Source organism: Cnephaeus nilssonii, assembly GCF_951640355.1.
Source record: "Cnephaeus nilssonii genome assembly, chromosome: X".
NCBI classification, from domain to species: domain Eukaryota; kingdom Metazoa; phylum Chordata; class Mammalia; order Chiroptera; family Vespertilionidae; genus Cnephaeus; species Cnephaeus nilssonii.
The window spans coordinates 73727686-73747916 of record NC_137071.1 but is presented as its reverse complement, the minus strand read 5'-3'; the positions used below and the strand labels follow the sequence as shown (position 1 = coordinate 73747916).

At 36.5% G+C, this 20231-nt stretch overlaps 1 protein-coding gene across 3 annotated transcripts in view; it reads right to left on the bottom strand.

The window, feature by feature from the left end:
• Nucleotides 1-20231, bottom strand: part of RNF128 (ring finger protein 128) — a gene marked incomplete at its 5' end in the record, with an annotated part of 118796 nt that overhangs the window by 14359 nt on the left and 84206 nt on the right. For 2 of the 3 annotated variants that reach the window (XM_079765833.1, XM_079765832.1), the window contains 4 exons: nt 1468-1636; nt 2649-2745; nt 4356-4438; nt 8753-8824. In XM_079765833.1, the coding sequence (XP_079621959.1) occupies nt 1468-1636; nt 2649-2745; nt 4356-4438; nt 8753-8824 (421 nt within the window). The remainder of the gene's footprint in view (nt 1-1467; nt 1637-2648; nt 2746-4355; nt 4439-8752; nt 8825-20231) is intronic. The other variant, XM_079765834.1, reaches the window with a different exon arrangement.

Genomic DNA, 20231 nt, shown 5'->3' with positions numbered 1-20231 from the left:
GAGTAGGCCTTCCTTCCCCCGGCTGCTGGCACCAGCTTCCCTCCGGCACTCGGGACCTGGGCTGGCTTCCCTCTGGCCACCCGCAGGCACCGGGACCTGGACTGGCTTCCCTCCACCCCAGCTTCGTCAGGAAGAATTCGAAATGACGTCCAGAAGACATCCGGTTTAACTAGCTATTACCCTTTAATTATTATAGATGAGGATTAAATAAAAAAAAATTTTTTTTAAAATTTCAAACCATCAAAAACCATGAAAAAGTTGGAAGTTAAAATCAGGGAAAATATTTTGTATAGAGATTTTCTAAGAAAAAAAGTCACTAAATTCCCTAAAATTTCTTTACTATTATGGTATTATTAAGCTGCAATACTGATTCACATGAATTTTCATGAATAATATACAGTACTTTCCCCTTATCAACAGGGAATATGTTCCGATACCTCCCAGTGGATGCCTGAACCTGTGGATAGTACAGAATTCTATATCTATTATGTTTTTTTCCTATGCATATATACATATAATAAAGTTTAATTTATAAATTAGGCACAGCAAAAGATTAACAAATTAAGAATAAAAGTCAAATGAATGTGCTTTCTTAAAATATCTTATTGTACTATACTCACCCTACTTGCAAGGATGTGAGATGATACAATGCTATGTGATCAGATGAAATGAGGTGAATGACATAGGTATTGTGACATAGCATTAGGCTATTATAAGGATTGGTTGAACACAAGCACTGTAATACAGGGACAGTTGATTTGATAACTGAAGTGGCTACTAAGTGACTAACATGCAGGGAGCTTATACAGTGCGTAAGATTTCATCACACTACTTAGAACGGCACACAGTGTAAAACTTATGAATTGCTTATTTCTGGAATTTTCCATTTAATATTTTCAGACTGTAGTTGATTGTAGGCAACTGAAACCTTGGAAAGCAAAAACAGGGATAAGGGGGCACTATTGTATTCAATTTTAGTTTCCAAGGTTTGTTCATTTCATTGTAAATAATCAACAGGTGGCAGCATATACTATTCTTAAGCAAAGTTTCAATCTGTGCAAAAGATGGGTTCTGAGAACTTGTATACAAATCAAGCTTTTGTAAATTGAATTCTATTTTTATCATTTAAGAACTCCTTTTTTAATTGCTGATTGGTCTGCAATAAACAATGGCTTATAAAATTTAAAGTTTCCCCCTAGCCTCTGTAAATTAACAAGCCAACACTTAAATGCATCAGAAAGAAGCTTTCTAATAAATCTTTTTCTTCTGTAATTCCCACTCCTGAGGTATTTCATCCGCTTCAGGTTCATTTGAATATATGTATATTAAGCTAAGGAAGAGATGCATCCTGCAGTGCATTGTTGTTCATAGAAAAATATCTGAAATGCATTAATGGATGAATGAAACAAATGCTAAGAACCACAAGGTATCATTTGTGGGGCACTTGACCCTCAGCATGGTGCTTACTTGCTGACTGCACATGTTCCTCCAAAGGTGGTTCATCTGCTCCCTGAACTGAAGCATATCCAGATGATGCAGTCTCACTGCGATTATCCTCTTCATGAGGTGAGGCACTATTAGATGCTTCATTGGATACAGGGACTTGTAAAGACACAGATCCATCTTCAATATCCACCTTTGGAAAACATTTGAAGAAATTAAAAGACTCAGAGTACATGCTCTTCTTTGACATATCATACAAAGTTTATTCATAGGTGACTTATTACAGCAATGGTTTTTCTTTTAAATATATTTTTATTGATTTCAGAGAGGAATGAAGAGGGAGAGAGAAACATCAATGATGAGAGAGAATCAATAATCGGCTGACTCCTGCATACCCTATACTGGGGATCGAGCCCACAACCCAGGCATATGCCCTGACCTGGAATTGAACCTTGACCTCCTGGCTCAACTACTGAGCCATGCCAGCTGGGCTATAGCAATGCTTGTAACCTTTAAAACCTATAATCCCTTTTAATAATCACAAAAATCTCTTGCTGGTCCCAGCCAGAGCAGTTGGAGTAATTGGGTCCATCAATGGGGCAAAAGATATTACAAGCAGATTGTCATCACACCTGACATATTCATCTGGGTGATCCCAGTACTTCATAATACAATGCCTGATACAAGGTAGGCAATAAAAAAATATTATGCTGTTCTTTGGGGAATTGAGAATTACTGTATTCTATATCTCCTCAAATCAGGAAGATTTTGTTGAGTTTGACTTTCTGTTGTGTGTACTGTGGGAGAGGTAGTTTTTTTCATTTACCAAATATAATTATAATTTATTATTTATACTTAATGAAACTATACATGCTCATTTATCTACAAGTTTGGTTGCTATGGAATAGTAAGACAGTAAAAATGAGAGAGGGGTACTAGAAGCCAGTTGGAAGTTCATAAGAACATTACTTCAAATTCTGACCAAAAAATAAGTACATTTGAGAAAAGGGGGAAAGACAAAAAATGGAGGTAATCCAACATGGCACCTTACTGTCACTATGATATAAATAGGTTCAATTTTTGGTATACCCTGTAAGTCTAGCACATTACATAGCTAAAAAATAAGGATGTCATTCTCCTGACGCCCGATACATAAATAATACATTGTTTGAGTTCCTTCATATAAGCAGTTTAGTAATGTTTACCTCAATTCCCAAAGCTTTGAGTATATCACATTTGCACATGGGGCAAGTCCTATGTTCTAACAGCCATGGATCAACACATGTCTTATGGAAAATATGGCTAATAAAGGAAAAAACAAATAATTTATCAGTTGTGAAATAGCAACAACACTTTGCCTAATGTACTAACAGGTTACCCTGTAATTTCACTTAGTCTTTTAACAGATGTTTTTTTTTCTCTTATAAACACACTATTACAGCAGTGATTTTCAACCTTTTTTTATCTCATGGCACACATAAACTAGTTACTCAAATTCTGTGGCACACCAAAAAATATATGATATTTTTTGCCAATCTGACAAAAAACTAGGTATAATTTTGATTCATTCATACCAGACAGCTATTGTGTTGGACGTTGTCATTTTTTATTTGACAATTTAAGGGAAAAGAAATCAGTGGCCCTGACTAAATAGTCAGGTATTGCATGTTTTAAAAATTCTTGTGGCATGTGGGTTGAAAATAACCATATTACAGCATAAATATTGAGAAGGAGCCACAGAAGCAAAATTTAGAAATTTCATAATATAGTATTTTTTAATATAAAAGCCCTATTATTCTAGCTTCAAAAGAAATAGTTTCAATACTCATTATTTGAAAAGTGGCTAAGACACTGCTGTCCTAAGACTTTGTTCAGTATTTCAGATCTTAATTATCTTGTCATTTCCTAACTGTAAAATGGTATGGTTGGTCATTCCCAATAATATAGTATATACAACATAGTGCTGATTCTTTAGGCAATGTGATACATGCTTAGAGCACCACTTTTTAGTAGCTAAAAGAAAGAGTGTTAAGAACAACTTTCAGAAGAGAGTTAATAAATAAAAAACCCCACAAAAGAATGAATTCTTCCAAATAGGTACTAATAAGTTGATGTTATGTTTTTTCCTTAATAGGATTGCTAGCATGAATTTAAATAATCTAGTATATATATAATTGTGGTGATGACTAGGTTCTCAGTTTTATATGAAACTAGAGGCCCGGTGCATGAAAATTCATGCACTGGAGGGGGGATCCCTCAGCCTGGCCTGCCCCCTCTCACAGTCCGGGAGCCCTCAGGGGCAGGAGGTGACCCAGCGATCAGGGGAAGGCGACGTCCCATCACACCTCTGCTGCTGCCACTGCCAGCAGCGCAAGCCTCGGCTGGCCCTGGTTACCTGAGCCTCAGGTGGCTCTGGGCAGCTGGGCAGCTGCCATCTGAGGCTTGTGCCTCGGGCTGGCCTTGGGTGGCTGGGGGGCTGAGGGGACTGGGGGACTCCAGAGGCAGGCCGCTCCACACGCCTGCTGTCCCGATGGGACTGAGGAAACTGGGCGCTGCCATCTTGTGGCTGTGGGCACCGCCATCTTTGAGGGCAGGGCAGTCAATTAGCATATTCCCTCCTTATTGGCTGTGGGCACCGCCATATTTGTGACTGCGTGAGTGTCAATTAGCATATTCCCTCCTTATTGGATAGGACTAGTTTACAAATTTTACCAAATTATGGAAACTTTATATAATTAGCCATATGCCAATTTCAGTAACATTAAAAATAAAGCATTCTCCTATATTCAAATGAAAATAACAAAATAAATACTTTACATCAATTTGGAAACATTCAAAATAGTTTCCCCCATTACAATCATTTTTGTAAATCAGCTATTCTTATTGATGATATAAATGAAAATCAAACTTACTTGCAGGTTAAGATGCGCACTAAATCATTTGGTTTATACAATTCAATACACACAGCACAACTATCTCCATCAGGACCAATTTCCTATGGGCAAATAGTTATTGTTACTCTAGTGGATAAGAAACAATACATTAAACTACAGAGCAAGATCAGAATATACATGTCTTAAATTGCATAAAATCCTATAGAAAGAACATCATATCACTAAATGACTATGCTTAATAAGCAATTTAAAATTATTTACACTTAATTAGAATCTTTAAAAAGTCAAACTTATAGAAACAGAGAGTAGAAACGTGGTTGCCAGGGACTGGAGGTGAAAGAAATTGAGAGAAGTTGGTAAAAGGGTACAAACTTTCAGCTATAAGGTCTCAGGATCTAATATAAAACATGGTGATTACAGTTGATTACACTGCATTACATAATTGAAATTTAAAATAAAATTATTTAGACTTAAAAATGTAAAAGAATAAAGTTATCTAAAAGGGGAATAGCACAAAGAAAAACATGGAGCACTTATTTAAACATTTTTCCTAGATTTAATTTACAAAATGCCATTTGTACAATTCTTTAGCTATGTTGTCCCATTTATTTATTTTTATTTTTTAATCTTCACCCGAGGATATTTTTCCATTGATTTTTTAGAGAGAATGGAAGCGAGAAAGACAAAGAAATATCAATGTGAGAGAAACAAATCAATTGGTTGCCTCCTGCATGAGCCCTGACCAGGGTCCGGGCTGAAGAGGAACCTGCAACTGAGGTACCTGCCCTTGACCAGAATCGAACCTGCAACCCTTTGGTCCACAGGCCCACACTCTATCCACTGAGCCAAACCGGCCAGGGCATTTTAAAGAAAATTAAGATATAATTCACATACAGTAAAATTTACTCTTTTTAGTATGCAGTTTTGCAAGTTTAGACAAACATGCCACTTAATCGCCACCAATCAAAATATAAAATAGTTTTATTACCTCAACAAATTCCTCTCTACCTTTGTAGTTACCTCTACTTTTACCCCCACCCTCTGGCAATCACTGATTTGTTTTCAGTTCCTATACTTTTGGCTTTTCTAGAATTTCATATAAATGGACTCCTGCATTTGAGTCTGATTTCTTTCACTTAACATAATGCATTTGCAATTCATCCATATTGTTGTGTGTATTGGTAGGGTCCTCTCCCTTTATATTGCTAAATAATATTCTGTGATATCAATGTACCACAGTTATTTATCCATTCACCAATTGAAGGACATTTGGGTTCTTTCCCATTGTTGGTAATTATTAATAAAGCTGAACAATTGTGTACAAGTTTTTATGTGAACACATTTTTTTTTTCCTCTAGAGTAAATATTTGCTGGGTTGTTTGCAAAGTGTATATTTGACTTCATAAAGAACTGCCAAACTGTTTTCCAAACTGGCTGCATATTGCATTCTTACCAGCAAATGCTTGAGAGTTCCAGTTTTTCCACATCTTGGCCAGCTCTTAGTATTGTCATTTGTATTTGTTTTAGACATTCTAATGAATGTGCTGTGTTATCTCATTGTGGTTTATATTTGCATTTCCCTGATGACTAATGATGTTGAACATCCTTTTATGTGCTTTTTTGCCATCCATATATATTTTGTGGTAACATGTCTGTTTTGCTTATTTTTCACTAGGTTGCTTGTTTTTTACTGTTGAGTCTTGAGAGTTCTTAATAGATTCTGGATACAGCTCTTTATCAGATACTAGAGGCCTGGTGCATGAAACTCATGCATGGGGGCAGGGAGTCCCTCAGCCTGGCCTGCACCCTCTCCAATCTGGAACCCCTCAGGGAATGTCTGACTGCGGGATCGGACCTAAACTGGCAGTCAGACATCCCTCTTGCAATCCAGGACCACCACTGGCTCCTAACCGCTCACCTGCCTGCCTGCCTGATCACCCCTAACCTCTCTACCTGCCTGCCTCATCACCCCTAACCGCCTCTGCCTACCTGCCTGATTGCCCCTAACCGCCTCTGACTGCCTGCCTGATCGCCCCTAACTGCCTCTGCCTGCCTGCCTGATCACCCCTAACCGCCTCTGCCTACCTGCCTGATTGCCCCTAACCGCCTCTGACTGCCTGCCTGATCGCCCCTAACCGCTCTCCCCTGCCGGCCTGATTGCTCCTAACTGCCTCTGCCTCGGCCCCCGCCACTGTGGCTTTGTCCAAAAGGATGTCCAGAAGGACGTCCGGTCTATTTGGTACCCTTCCATTAGTATAAATGGGGTTTGTAGATATTTTCTCCCAGTCTGTTGCTTGTCTTTTCATTCTCTTAACAGTGTCTTTCAAAGAGCACAAATTCTTAATTTTGACAGAGTTAAATTTCTCATTTTTTTTCTTTAATGGGCATATTTTGGTAACACATCTAAGTAATCTTTGCCTAACCCAAGCTGTGAAGATATTTTTCTCTGAAGTTTTCCTCTAAAAATTTCATAGTTCTAGGTTTTATATTTAGGCCTGTGATCCATTTTGAGTTAATTTTCACAAAGGGTATAAAGTATGGGTTGAGGTTCATTTTTTTGCATATGAATATTCAATAATTGCATATAGAGACCCAACAATTGGCTATTTTCTTCATTGAATTGCCTTTCTACCTTTGTCAAAATCAATTAACCATATATATGCTGGTCTATTTCTGGACTTTCTCTTCTATTCCATTGATTTAAATAAAGATCTCTCCTTTCTCCAATACCACAATATCTTAAAAAATAATTCTGCAAATCAGGTAATGTAAGTCATCCAAATTTGTTCTTTATAAAAATTGCTTTGGTTATTATAGTTCTTTTGATTTTCCTTATAAGCCTAGAATCAACTTGCCAATTTCTATAAAAGATCCAACTAGGATTTTGATTGAAACTGCATTGAATAAATAGATTAGTTTTTTTGGGATTGATTTTTTGACAACAGTGAGTGTTCTGACCCATGCACATTTATTTAGGTCTTTCTTGATTTCTTTTTTCTTTCATGTTTTGTAGTTTTCAGCATATAGATCTTGTGCATATTTTGTAAGATTTATACCTAAGTGTTTAATGGTTTTGGTGCTATTATAAATGGTATTTTTTATGTTTATAATTTCATTTACTAGAACATGCTGAGCTATGTTATGAAAATTTATGCAACTACCCACTCTGTCCACATACCCTATACTACTTATGATCAATTGGTGTAACATTAAAAGCCACATCCACACAGCAGCACAGATCTTACTGATTGTTGAGCTTAAATTTGTGACCACAGTTGCTATCACTCTAACATTCTGATCTCACCAACCAACAAGCCACATATACACTTTTACACTGTAGCTGATTTAAAATGAAGAGCAGCAGAAGCAACATAATATGACATGGCATAGAGAAAACCCTAGAGATGATTAGTCATATGTGCTCATTTTTCAAACTGTGCTGTCCAATATAGTAGCCACTAAACACATGTGTCTGTTGATCTCCTGGAATGTGGCTGATTTGAACTGAAATGTGCCATAAGTATAAAATATACACTAGATGTTTCAGACTGAGTAAAATGTAAATGTAAAATATTGCATTAATAATTATATATTGATTACATGTTGAAATGATTATATTTTAGATATATTATATCGGGCATTAAAATTAATTTGTCTTTTTAAAAATTTTTTAATGTGGCTACTAGAAAATTTATTCATTTTTTATTTTATTGAATTGGTATTTTTTATTTCAATAAGTTCTATATTTTTGATACACATTTTACACATTGATGGTAGTTTTCAACTGTCTTAATCTGAACCTAATTATTCAAGTAAAGCTATATTGAAGCATTGTATTAGTTTCCTATTGTTGCTAAAACAATTTACTATTACTTTATGGTTTAAAATAACACATTTATTTTCTTATTGTCTTGGAAATCATAATTTAAAAAATCAAGGTGTTGGCAGTGCTGTGCTACTTCTGAAGACTTCAGGGGTGAATCCCTTTCCTTACCTTTTCCAGATTCTAGAGGGTGTCTGCATTCCTTAACTCATGGCCCCTTTCTTGTGTCACCCAACCTCTTGTTTCCATGTACTGTAGTCAAATCTGCCCCTTCCTCCCTCTAACAATGATTCTGTGATTATATTTAGGATCCACCAGGATAATCTCCCCATCTCAAGATCCTTCCTTAATTTAATCACACCTGCAAAGTCCTTTTTGCCATATAAAGTAACATTTACAAGTTCAGGGACTAGAACCTAGATAGCTTTGGGGGTCATTATTCAGCCTATCTTCAACATTAAATAAATTTTTAAAAGTTAATAAGATTTATAAATTCCAATGAAAATACTACTTTGGAAGAACATTTAGCTTTAACGATGGCTTGCTAAGCATTGCTTTAAAACAAAAGGCATTTTTTAAGTCACAAATGTACCTTGTCCCCTTGTTTCAGTGTGCGTAGTTGAAGCCTTCCAATAGCTTTTTTAGCATCTGCCTTTAATTGTCTCTGTAATAAAAAAGAATAAGTATTACAAAAACTATTAAAAATACAATGATAAAGTTAGAGAGAATTAAAATATTTATTCAGTTAAATGGATTTTAAAAGATAAAATTTTTTAAGAGATAAAGTTTAATTAATTATAATAATTGTCCTACTTATCTGATACCGGGCAGTATTTTTTAAATTACTGAAACTTTTCACTTATTATGTTTCCCTAACTTCTTAAACAGCATCTTCAGGCTATAATAGTAAAAGCTACGTGTCCCCATTCCAAATGAATTCAAATGTTATGAATTTTCAAAGCAACTTTCCTATTTTCAAGCTCAGAGAATCTTAAAGTACATCTTTTCCTTTTTTTTTTTTAAATCATTTCTCACTTGGTAGAAAGTACACAGGATTTTGATTTAAATGGAACTAGATGCAAAATCTGACTTTGTTACTTATTAAATGAATAATCCTGAACAACTCATTTAATTCTTTGGGCTTGTTTACACATCTATAAAATAAGGATATTACCAAACCTTACAGTGTTATTTGGTATTAGGAAAAAAAAATACTGTTTATAATCACTACTACCTTGTAAAGAGAGTGGCTTCTGAGATTGGTAGGCCTGGTTTTTTCTTCTACTGAGCACATACCTAGATGAGTCTGGGCATGCAAAGACAAGCCCCAGTCTCACTTAAGGAATAAGTACTAAAATGTAGTACATAATTGAATCAGAAGTAAAATTGGGGTATAGGGGGAAATATGAGAGATTGGGAAAAGATAAGAGAGTAATCAATGAGAAACTCTCCCTCTATGTGAGGTGAACTGTCCAAAGAAAAAATCTCAGGTGGTATGATTTATTCAGTGTTAATCTGAAGTTATTTGTGATGCTGCAAAAAGATCTGTCCCTTTCATTAAAATCTACTTCATACACAAATACTTCAACTGAATATAATATATGTGTACATCGAAGAAGAGGCCAGTTGTCACACCTGGATGGATACTCTGTGTAATAGAGAGATAGCATGTGCAGCATGTCAAGATAATAAACTATCTTCCTATTTTAACCTGCAAAATGAACAAATTTGGTAAAAATTCAGTAAAAAGTAAGCACCTAAAACTAGAGGTCATTGTGAGAATGTAAACAGTTTCCTCATCCCTATATATGTATCTCCATCCCCAGCAGGGAGACCTACATCTGACATTTGTGTTATGTGAAAATTAGACATAATTCAAGTATCTAGCATAATATCTGGCATATAGAAGACACTCAATAAAATGTTTATTAAATGAAAATATGAACTACTATTCAAAATAAGCATAACAGGTTCTTGTAACATGTTTATATATAACTGTAGCAAATATATGTTGGAAGGGAATAATCCATGAATGTAGGTATGTAAGGAAATTCCTTAATGCTCAAACCTACCTCCTATATAAGATATCATTTTGTGAAAGGTATTTGGCTTAATGCCAAGAAGATTACTATCTAGACTATTTCTTTGCTGTCACAGGAACAGCAGAAACTTCTCAGATTGTTACCTGACCAGCAAATATAACTTAATAGAAATAATTAATAGGAAGGCCTAGTTCTCAGAAGGAAAAAGGTGCTAATCGAAGCCCCTTCATTCTCACTTTGGGACTTATGAGTTAACTCACAAGAAGAATTCTATGATGGCAATTTATTTTGAGCACAAATATTTTCCCTGCAATTTTGTTACTTATATCATCCTATATAGTAAAAGGCCAGTGACCATAATGGCATAATGACCAGAATGACCAATCAACCAGTTGCTATGAGGTGCTCAGTCCCTCCCCCCAGCCCACAGGCTATGATCACTGGATGGCCAATGGGGAACCATGGGGAACTGGGGTGGGTGGCGGCAGGGCAGAACTGGGGACTGGCAAGCAGGCAGAAGGCAGACCTCTTGGTCCCGCCCGCAGGCTCTAATCACTGGATGGCCAACGGGGAATCACAGGGAACTGGGGTGGGCGGCGGTGGGGTAGGACTGGAGCTTGATTGCAGGATAGGCCTAGGGACCCCACCCATGCATGATTTTGTGCACTGGGACTCTAGCCTATATATATAAAAGCCCAGCGACCGAACAGTGGAACAACCAGAACAACCAGTCGCTATGATGCACACAGCAGCGGTCAACTGGCCTGATCTGGGCCCTGACCCCCCCCCCCAACCTCCTGTGGCCCCTTCCCCTGGCCAGTCCCGACCCTGATCGCCCCCTCCACCCTGATCGGGGACAGGGCCACTGGCCAACCGCCCATGGGCCCTCCCCCTGGCTCCTCCCCCCTGCTGGTCAGCCCACCATAGGCCCCGATCAGGGGGGCCAGCCAGCTAACCTCCCAGGGTCCCTCCCCCTGGCCAGCCGGCACCCCAATTGGCCTTGATCTCTGGCCAGGCCGAGGGACCCCACCCATGCACGAATTTGTGCACTGGGCCTCTAGTAAGTATATAATAGAGTGACAGTGAAAGGAAGTACACTTAGGATCTTTAGAACTGGAAGTACTTTTAGAGTTCACTTAGCCTGATATCAAATCTGATAGATAAGAAAACTGATGCCCAAGGAGGAGAAATGCCTTGCTCAACATCTCTGAGTTCACAGTTAGTCCTACTGAAGCCCAGAATTAGTGTTCCTTCCCAACATCAAGGTAATCATCTTTTTTTTTTTTTTTTTTTTTTACTGTGGCTTAGAACAGGAAGTTGGTACTACTTCCTTATATTTATAAAATTATATTTAAAAATATCATTATATCTGTTACCTCATTTAATTATCACAACAACCTCCTGAGGGAGATAATATCCTCATTTTAAAGATGAGCAAATGGAAGCTTGGAAAAGTAAAAAATAAAAACAAAGACAAAATAAAACAAAAACTCGTCCAAAAGGGCATGCCACTTCTAAATGATAAAGCTGTTACTGGAACTCTTCATATTCTAAGATTCCATTACAATACACCTATCCATGACTCAGCTACCTTTTGAAGTTTTTCCAAATCCTGGACTCTATGGTCTTTCAAATTGTTGCCAGTCCTTAAAGTGAACAAGCAGTATGCCAACAGGACCCTGACCTTGGCCTAGACTTCCAAAAGTAACTACTTTTTTTGTATATAGATCACAAGCTATTTAGATACCAATATTAGAAAAATGAAAATGATAAGTAAAAGAGCCAAGAACAGGAAATGTGAAAAGGAAAACATGTAGTTAAGTCTTTGACAATTATTTTACACTTTGTTGTTAGAGCACTTCTGAATTAGGCTTAAGCAACAAACTCTATGACACAATTAGAGAGATGAACTCACAAGGATACAAGTTGGGGATACAAAAATACAGAGCAAATCCCAAGATGCCAGAAGATTTTAAGCAGCGGACTGGATTATGAAGAATTTATAAAAGATTTGTAGCACAGTAGAAACCAATGTTTAACAAAGCAGCCCTGGAATTAAAAAAAAAATCATTTAAAAGGAAGTTTGAATATTTCCAGTAACTCCTCTTGAGCTTTTGTAAAAACAAAAACAAAAGTCATCTTCTTTAAATATGGATGTGAGCCATGTGATTTTGGTAAGAAGCACAAACTATATTTTTGGAACTTGGATGAAATTCACTTGCAAAACTGCAAATAGTATTCAAAATATTTCACTGTCAACACTGATAGCAAAAGATTCCAAGATGCATTCATTCCTATAAAAACTGAAATATGAGAAGAACATTAAGACCAAGTAGTTTATATTACATACATATGCTTGGATAATATTATTTAAGTCAAATTTCTGGGTGCTCAAATATGTTTCAACATTTTAAGACAATATGCCCCAAAGCACAATGTAATTAACCTATTATTCCTTAAAAATAACTTCAAGATTATATCTATTTTCTTAGACAACTTACATTAGACACTTTTTCAATGTCTCTCCACCATATCAGAATTCTCTTCTATCCTATAAATTCCAATAGGACATTGTCTCTACCTCTTACCATATTCTGTAATTGTACTATTTGTGTATTTTTCTCCCGCTAGATTGCTAGGACTGGGTGTTTATCATGAAAAAAATCCCATAGTTCTTAGTCAGTGCTCAAATATTAGCTTCTGAATTTAGAAAATTAAAACAGATTTTCATTATTTTCTCATCCAAGTCACAGTTTTACTTATTAAAAGCCTCTACTCGTTAAATTTAGGAAGAGTTTAGATAACATGTATTGGGCTCCTACCATGTGTCAGGTTCAACACTAAGCTTAGTGTCATCTTGTTTAATCATTAACAATCTTATGGAATGGGTATTTTAATATCAAAGTTTTATAGACAAGAAAAGGTTAAGAAGCTTGACTAAAGTCTAGGCAGCTGGTTAGCTGCAGAGCTGTGATTCAATTCAAGCCCAGGATCCAACTGGCTTTAAAGCCCATGATCTCTCCACTATAGTACACTGCCTCCACTGTGTCTTCAAAAGGCTTCATATTCCTTATGAAGACAATATAGAAAATAAATAAGAAAAAAGAAATCTCAAAGTCAGCTATTATCCAATCTTCAAATCCTTCCTAAATTGGCTACTTACTGAGATTTGGGGGAACTCTTTTAAACAAGTATATTATAACAACATACTCCCACCTCTTCCTCCCCCATCTTAAAAGATACCTGGTAGAAGAATATTTGGCAGTAGAGTTGTAGGCTAATTCAAAGAGGCTTAGCTGTTGGCCAATTTTTTTAACATAAGCATAATGTCATTATTTAAGCTACTCAAAAGCTATGATTGTCCTAGTCACTGAAGAATCTCAGGTATATAGTATTTTTGGTTCTGATTGGGGCTTTATCTGGACTGAAAATGATATTCTGCATAGTTCATTTGTGTATTTATATCCAATTAAGTAAAAATAATGTTTCAGTCTGGTGACTTTTTTAGACTGGTTTTGGTCCCAAGGCATTCAGATTTTAGCTTAACTGAAACCTATATGAATAACACTAGCCATGTAGTCAAACCTAATTGCCTGATAGGGGAAGGGCCTGCAAAAGCAAGAAAGGAGGGTGTGCCTGGTCAATGTGGCTCAGTGGTTGAGCATTGACCTATGAACAAGGAGGTCATAGTTCGATTCCCAGTCAGGGCATATGCCCAGGTTGCAAGCTCGATTCCCAGTGTGGGGTGTGCAGGAGGCAGTTGATCAATGATTTTTTTTCTCATCATTGATGTTTCTGTCTTTCTCTCTATCTCCCTCTCTGAAATCAATAAAAAATATATTGTTTTTTAAAAAAGAGAGTAGGGTGGACAAAAGAAAACTAGATTTTCCTGCACTTAAGTCATGATTTAAAAAAAAGAGATGATTTTTCTTTTATTTTGAAAGAGAAAGGAAGGGAGAGGAGAGGTAGAGAGAGAAACCTCGATGTGAGGGTGAAACATCAATCAGCTGCTTCCTGCACAACCCCTATTGGGGACTGAGCCCACAACCCAGGCATGTCCCCTGACTGGGAATTGAACTGGCAACATTTCGGTACATGGGAGGATGCCCAACCAACTGAACCAGGGCTAGTCACCACTTTTTAAAACAAATATTTTCATAAACATTTGGCTCAGAATGTATAAAACAGAATTCTTAAAATCAAGAATTATAGTAAGAGGATTTCCCCCCATATATTCCTGTGAACAAAATCAATGTCTAAGTCATGTGGTTGTTTAGCTCTATAAGAACTGAAAAAAAAATCTATCTTTTCCAATAAAAAACCCATGCATAATATTTGAATGAAAGCATCCCTAAAGGAAAGAGGAAGTACAGACAATAAAATAGCTTCCCATAAGTCTATAGAATTCCTGAGATGGAGGTAAAAAGGAGTGCAGACCACTCACATGCAGGTGATCACTGCGAATAATATGAGGAAATGCACTGTCAGGAAAAGAAGTAAGGAGAAGGGGATTTCAACCTGGTAGATAGGTATGGCTCAGATTATAGCATTTTTCAAAGAAAGACAAGCAAAACCTCTAGAATTAGTGATATAAATATAGAGTAAGTAAATATGTAAAACTCCTGAAGCCTATAGGAGCTTCCTTTTATTCAGTGAGAAAATCAGAGAAAGACTATAAAACTAGGTCCAACTCACATAAGATTTTGTTTAATTTACTCTTATTACATAAGAGACAAAATAATGGTTTTGTAAAAGGCACTAATTAATTCTCAAATATATGCAGAAACAGAGACATGCATGCAAACACACCCACCACAAATGTGTATAGTATATTGATAGTGCATGCAGATAGCTGATAAAATCTTCCAGTTAATTTCACATACTAGTAAAGTAGAGAAAACAATGTAACTAGAAATATTTCAAATATTTTTTAGTCATGCTATAAATTCATGGATAACTTTTAAGATAGTACTGTAGCTTAGTTTTTCCTTGTCTGAGACCACACAGGAGTGCTATCTCTTTGGCAGGAAACTACAAGGACATGTGTGGCACATCTCTGCTCAGGGACCCAAATTGCGTTTCAGGGTCCGAGGCTCAGATGGAGACTAGGCTGGCTCACTAGATAATTTTGGTAGTAAACTGGCTATGCTGCCAAAAATCAGGACCTCAACAATGAAACCAAATGCATATCATCAATCTTGATTGTTGTGTCAAGTCACCTTGACAAGCTGGTACAACATGGTCCATTGCTCTAGGTGTCTATAAAAACCATCCATCACCATCATAATGAGCACTTTGAGTGCCACATTTCTGAGGTTGACCAGGGCCAATCACCCATTCCTTGGCAATTTGCAAGGAGTAAGCATCTAGATCTACTCTGTTATCTCTCCTCACAATCCATCCCTTTGTTCTTGGTCAAGGTGTTTTAAACAACACAACAGTCATAGTTATTTGGGATTTTACAGTTAGTACAGCATTTATATAAAAGGTAAAGTAAGAACAAGATAAGCATATGTAATACTTTAGAAGCCAACAAAGGGTGAAAATAGTCCCAAAGAAACAATTTTTTCAATCTATAAGACCATTGCACATATATTGATACTGATGTACTAATTTAACATCTGTTTCCTCCCTTGATCTATGACCACTTGAACTTCGTGGTAAACTGTACACAGCTATTTAATATAGTAATGAACTAAATCTATTTCTTCCTCAGGTCAATCACTCTCCATTATTATCACATCCTAGGGAGGTTTTAATTTCCCAATAATTTGATTATCATATGATTTATTTATATAAGGTAGTTGAATCTTACCAATAAAACTAGTGTCATGCCATATTATAATATGGTTATGATACAGTTTGGTTACAAAATAAATAAGGAAATGTCACAGATTGTTTATTAAAACTTCCTAGAAGAATTTTCCTTTGCTCACCTACCAGATATTATTATGTACAAATGTTACCACCAGTGTCAATGTTTCCATTATTTATAGGTTTCAGGTTAGGTGAAGACAAAGTCAATCATATGTCTCAACTCATATTATTATATATTTATAAGTTCACACTGACTGTCGTGCAGCAACACCATCTCCTTCCCCTGGGGAATACATGAATGTCATTCAGTTTTTTTTTCCTATTTCTAAATGCTAGTTTTACTTTGGTCCACCCTTTGGTCAAGATCAGTCAGAGATCAGCAATGTAAGTTATAATTTCACCCAGGAAATTTCCATAAATTTGGGGATCTGCATGTGTCTCAAAGATGCTCTCTCTATGCTTTCAAAGCTAAAAATGGAAGGCCATTACCACAGGGCTACTTGGGCCTCCATTTGCAGTAAAATAGTTAACAGACTCTGTTGTCTCAGAATATATGCTCCTTCCCAGCCTTGAGAGCTAGCATTCTCTAGCATTATCCGTTGGGTCCGTATTAGAGTATTACACTTAGTCATCTTTCCAAGCAGATTCTCATTATTTTCTCTCCTCTGGGAAGATGCTTTCTTCTAATCTGTCTAATTTTAGAGAGTAAATTCTTTTCTTTTGAAAGTCGCTCTTCATTAAAAGTAAATTCAGCTTGTCTCATTATATCTAGGCCAGCTTGTATTTCATGTAGAGCTCACTTTTATTTCACTGGCCAATGTAAAATCCAACACATGCCTTATTGCCATTGAGTATTAATTGCTTGATTATGGTTAGGATACATGCATTGTATCACCAAATGCTGGGTGTCCCATGCCAGAGTCAAAAGTATAGTGGTTACTCCAAAATTCAGTTTAGTCTGACCATGCCATAATGTTTTCCATAATCTTCCTTGTTTCAGGTTTGGATTGTTCCTAGTGGAGACATATATCCATTATGTAATGCCTAGTATGTTATTTTCATTCATAACCCACTGATACTTTTCATCTTGTTTAAAATTTTTCCACCCACAAAAAAGGAATGATATGTTTTCTTACACATCATACTATGATATGTCAGGCATGCAGGTACTGTGTGCTGCCCATTATATTTGGGTATTTTGGTCATCAAAATTTATGGTTATACTGTACATTTATCAATTTGCCTTACATTAAACACAATGCGTCATAATGGTTCATAGGGAAGAAATTCCTGAATATTTTAATGAATTCCTAATTTTCTAATGAGGGTAAGTTTCTGTAACTCAGCTTCATTACCATTTCTACCCATAAAATAGGGATAATTCTGTTAAATATTTAGTAATAGTTAGAGCCATCATATACATCAAGCTCTCTACCTTTTTTTAAATCCTCACCCAAGGATATGTCTTTTTTATTGATTTTAGAAAAAAAGGAAGAAAGAGAGAGAGAAAGAGAGAGCGAGAGAAAGAGAGCGAGCGAGAGCGAGAGCGAGAGCGAGAGAGAGAGAGAGCGAGAGAGAGAGAGAGAGAGAGAGAGAGAGAGAGAGAGAGAAACATCGAGCAGTTGCCTCCTGTATGTGCCTGGATAGGGGATAGAACCCACAATTTAGGACAATCTAGGTATGTGCCCTGACTCAGAATTGAACCTGCAACCTTTTTGGTATATGAGATGACGCTCCAATAAACTTAGCCACCCTGCTAGGGAAAGTTCTCTACTTTTAAAAAATAAAAATAGGAAGTCACAAAAATTAAATAACATGTCAATGACATTCTAGCACTCTCAAGTATTTATAAGCAAAAGAGATTATTAGTCACAAATTTAATCCTTTAGTCACCAAGTGATAAACAGATATAGCCCGCTAAGTAGTGACAGAGGCCTTCTCAAAAGCCTTCTCTAAAAGATGAGGAGTTTTAATGCTATTAATTATCATTGTTAATATTCATAACTATAAAATATGAAAATTATTTGAATAAACAATGAGACCAGAGTTAAATATCCAATGAAACTTGTGGAACACCGGGCAGTTCTTTATAAACTGTATTACTTGCTGACAAAGTTTAATGCCATGTTAATAAAGTTTTTATTACACTTAGAATATAGAAATACAGACTCCACCACAAACATAAGCAAACCAACTACTCTTATAATTATAACTATAACCTTTGGGTAGTTACTCATACATGACACATATTTCTTTCCAACCTTAGAGATAAAAACAGCCCAATATACAAATGTCAAATGTTAACACAGTGTGAAATTATTGAATGGTCTGGCACAGGAATTTGAAACATCCTTTTGACTATAGCTAATAACAAGCTGAACCTGCCACCAATGTGATAGCTGCTTCTTTGAGAAGGACAGAAGTCAATTAATTTTAAATACTGAAATAATCATCACTCATTAACATATACTGGTGTCTAATAATTATGAAGGTTTTATAATAAGATTTTAATTCTAATTTGTTCTGAAATTCAGTGAACTTTCTTGCCATACAGAAACCCTCACTCCCAAATAAATTGGGTTAATCTTTGCTTATTGGAAAAAAAGTGCATGAAGTGGCCAAAATTTCATGGCCTTTGGAGGAATTTCTCAGTTCACATAAAAATGTATTCTTGTTCCTAATATATGAACAGCTGAAAGTATTAAATCTCTACTGAGCATTCTGGAGACATAGCTATGGTGTTTTCACCATGTTGCCATGGTAAAAATACTTGAAATTTGGAGCAGGTGAGAGATGATAGTGGCTTGGAACAGGGTGGAAGCAGTGGCACTGGTAAGAAGTAATCAGATTCTGGATATATAATGAAGGTAGAACCAATAGTATTTGCTTATGGAGGTTATATGGGAAGTGAGAAAAAAGGAAAAAGAATAACTCCAAGGTTTCTGGCCTGAAGAGTCAAGAAAAGTTCTTTTGAAAATGGAAGCCATAATAGCCTGTTTGTGCATGCACATTAACAGAAGCCAAGGCAGAGGACACAGATGCAGATAGATGGGAAGGTGTGGAGGAGCTTGTGGAAGTACTCTTTTGATTACTTCAATTTTTTTCAGTGGAATAAGATCCAAAATACAAATTGAGAGTAAAGTTGGAGGAGGTGTTGGATGTTTAAGGAGAACAGAACATGTATGATTAGTCACCTAGGAAAGGAGAAGAAATGTCTAAGAAAACATAGTATGATTGTTGGGCAGCATTAAGGGATCACTGAGTTTATGGTCAGTCTGTATATATGTCAATGTTTTCCTGTTAGTTCAGCTATGCAAAGTGCAGGTATAGGGTAGGTGAGAAAAAGGATTTGACCAGGGTTGGATTTTGACAGCAAGTATAACTAAGAGGGAGAAGGGCCAAGGGAACTGAAGACATATGCATGAGAGTGACCATGGAAGTTAAGTTGGTAGGGAGAGAAGTGAGGATATCAGAGGAATGACAAGTAGTTTAAAGGTAGTAGGATCAATGTCACACAACTGTGGGTACTTCTTTGTTCAATGATGCTTTAGTATTTTTCCTCTATTATTTATATTCTTTGTACTTGTTTATATACCAGTTGTTAAAATATGGTGGAAATTATGAATATGTGACTCTGACTGGAGCTTAGCACTATATCATGCACAATTATACCTTTAAACTTGCCTTCTCATAACATTCAGCCTAGTCTCTTTTTCCAGCCCTGGCCTCACATGCAAATACACACATGCTCAAGCACACACATACATGTAAAATAACAGTGGTTACTTTAAAATATATATATTGGTTTCAGAGAGGAAGGGAGTGGGAGAGAGATAGAAACATTAATGATGAGAGAGAATCATTGATCGGCTGCTTCCTGCACACCCCCTACTGGGGATCAAGCCGGCAACCAGGGCATGTGCCCTTGACCGGAATCGAACCCGGGACCCTTCAGTTCGAAGGCTGACTTTCTATCCACTGAGCCAAACCAGCCAGGGCAACAGTGATTACCTTTGTGTGGTGACTATTTTCTTGTTATTTGGGCTTTTGATGAAGATTTTTTCCCTCATGCTTTCTAATTTCTAAATTTTCTATACTGAGTATAAAATGCTTCTGTAATTTAGAACAAATATTTAAAAGAACATATGTATTTATACACATATATAATTAAAATCCCGGCTGTACTCCAAAATGAGGTGTTAGAAGACTTAA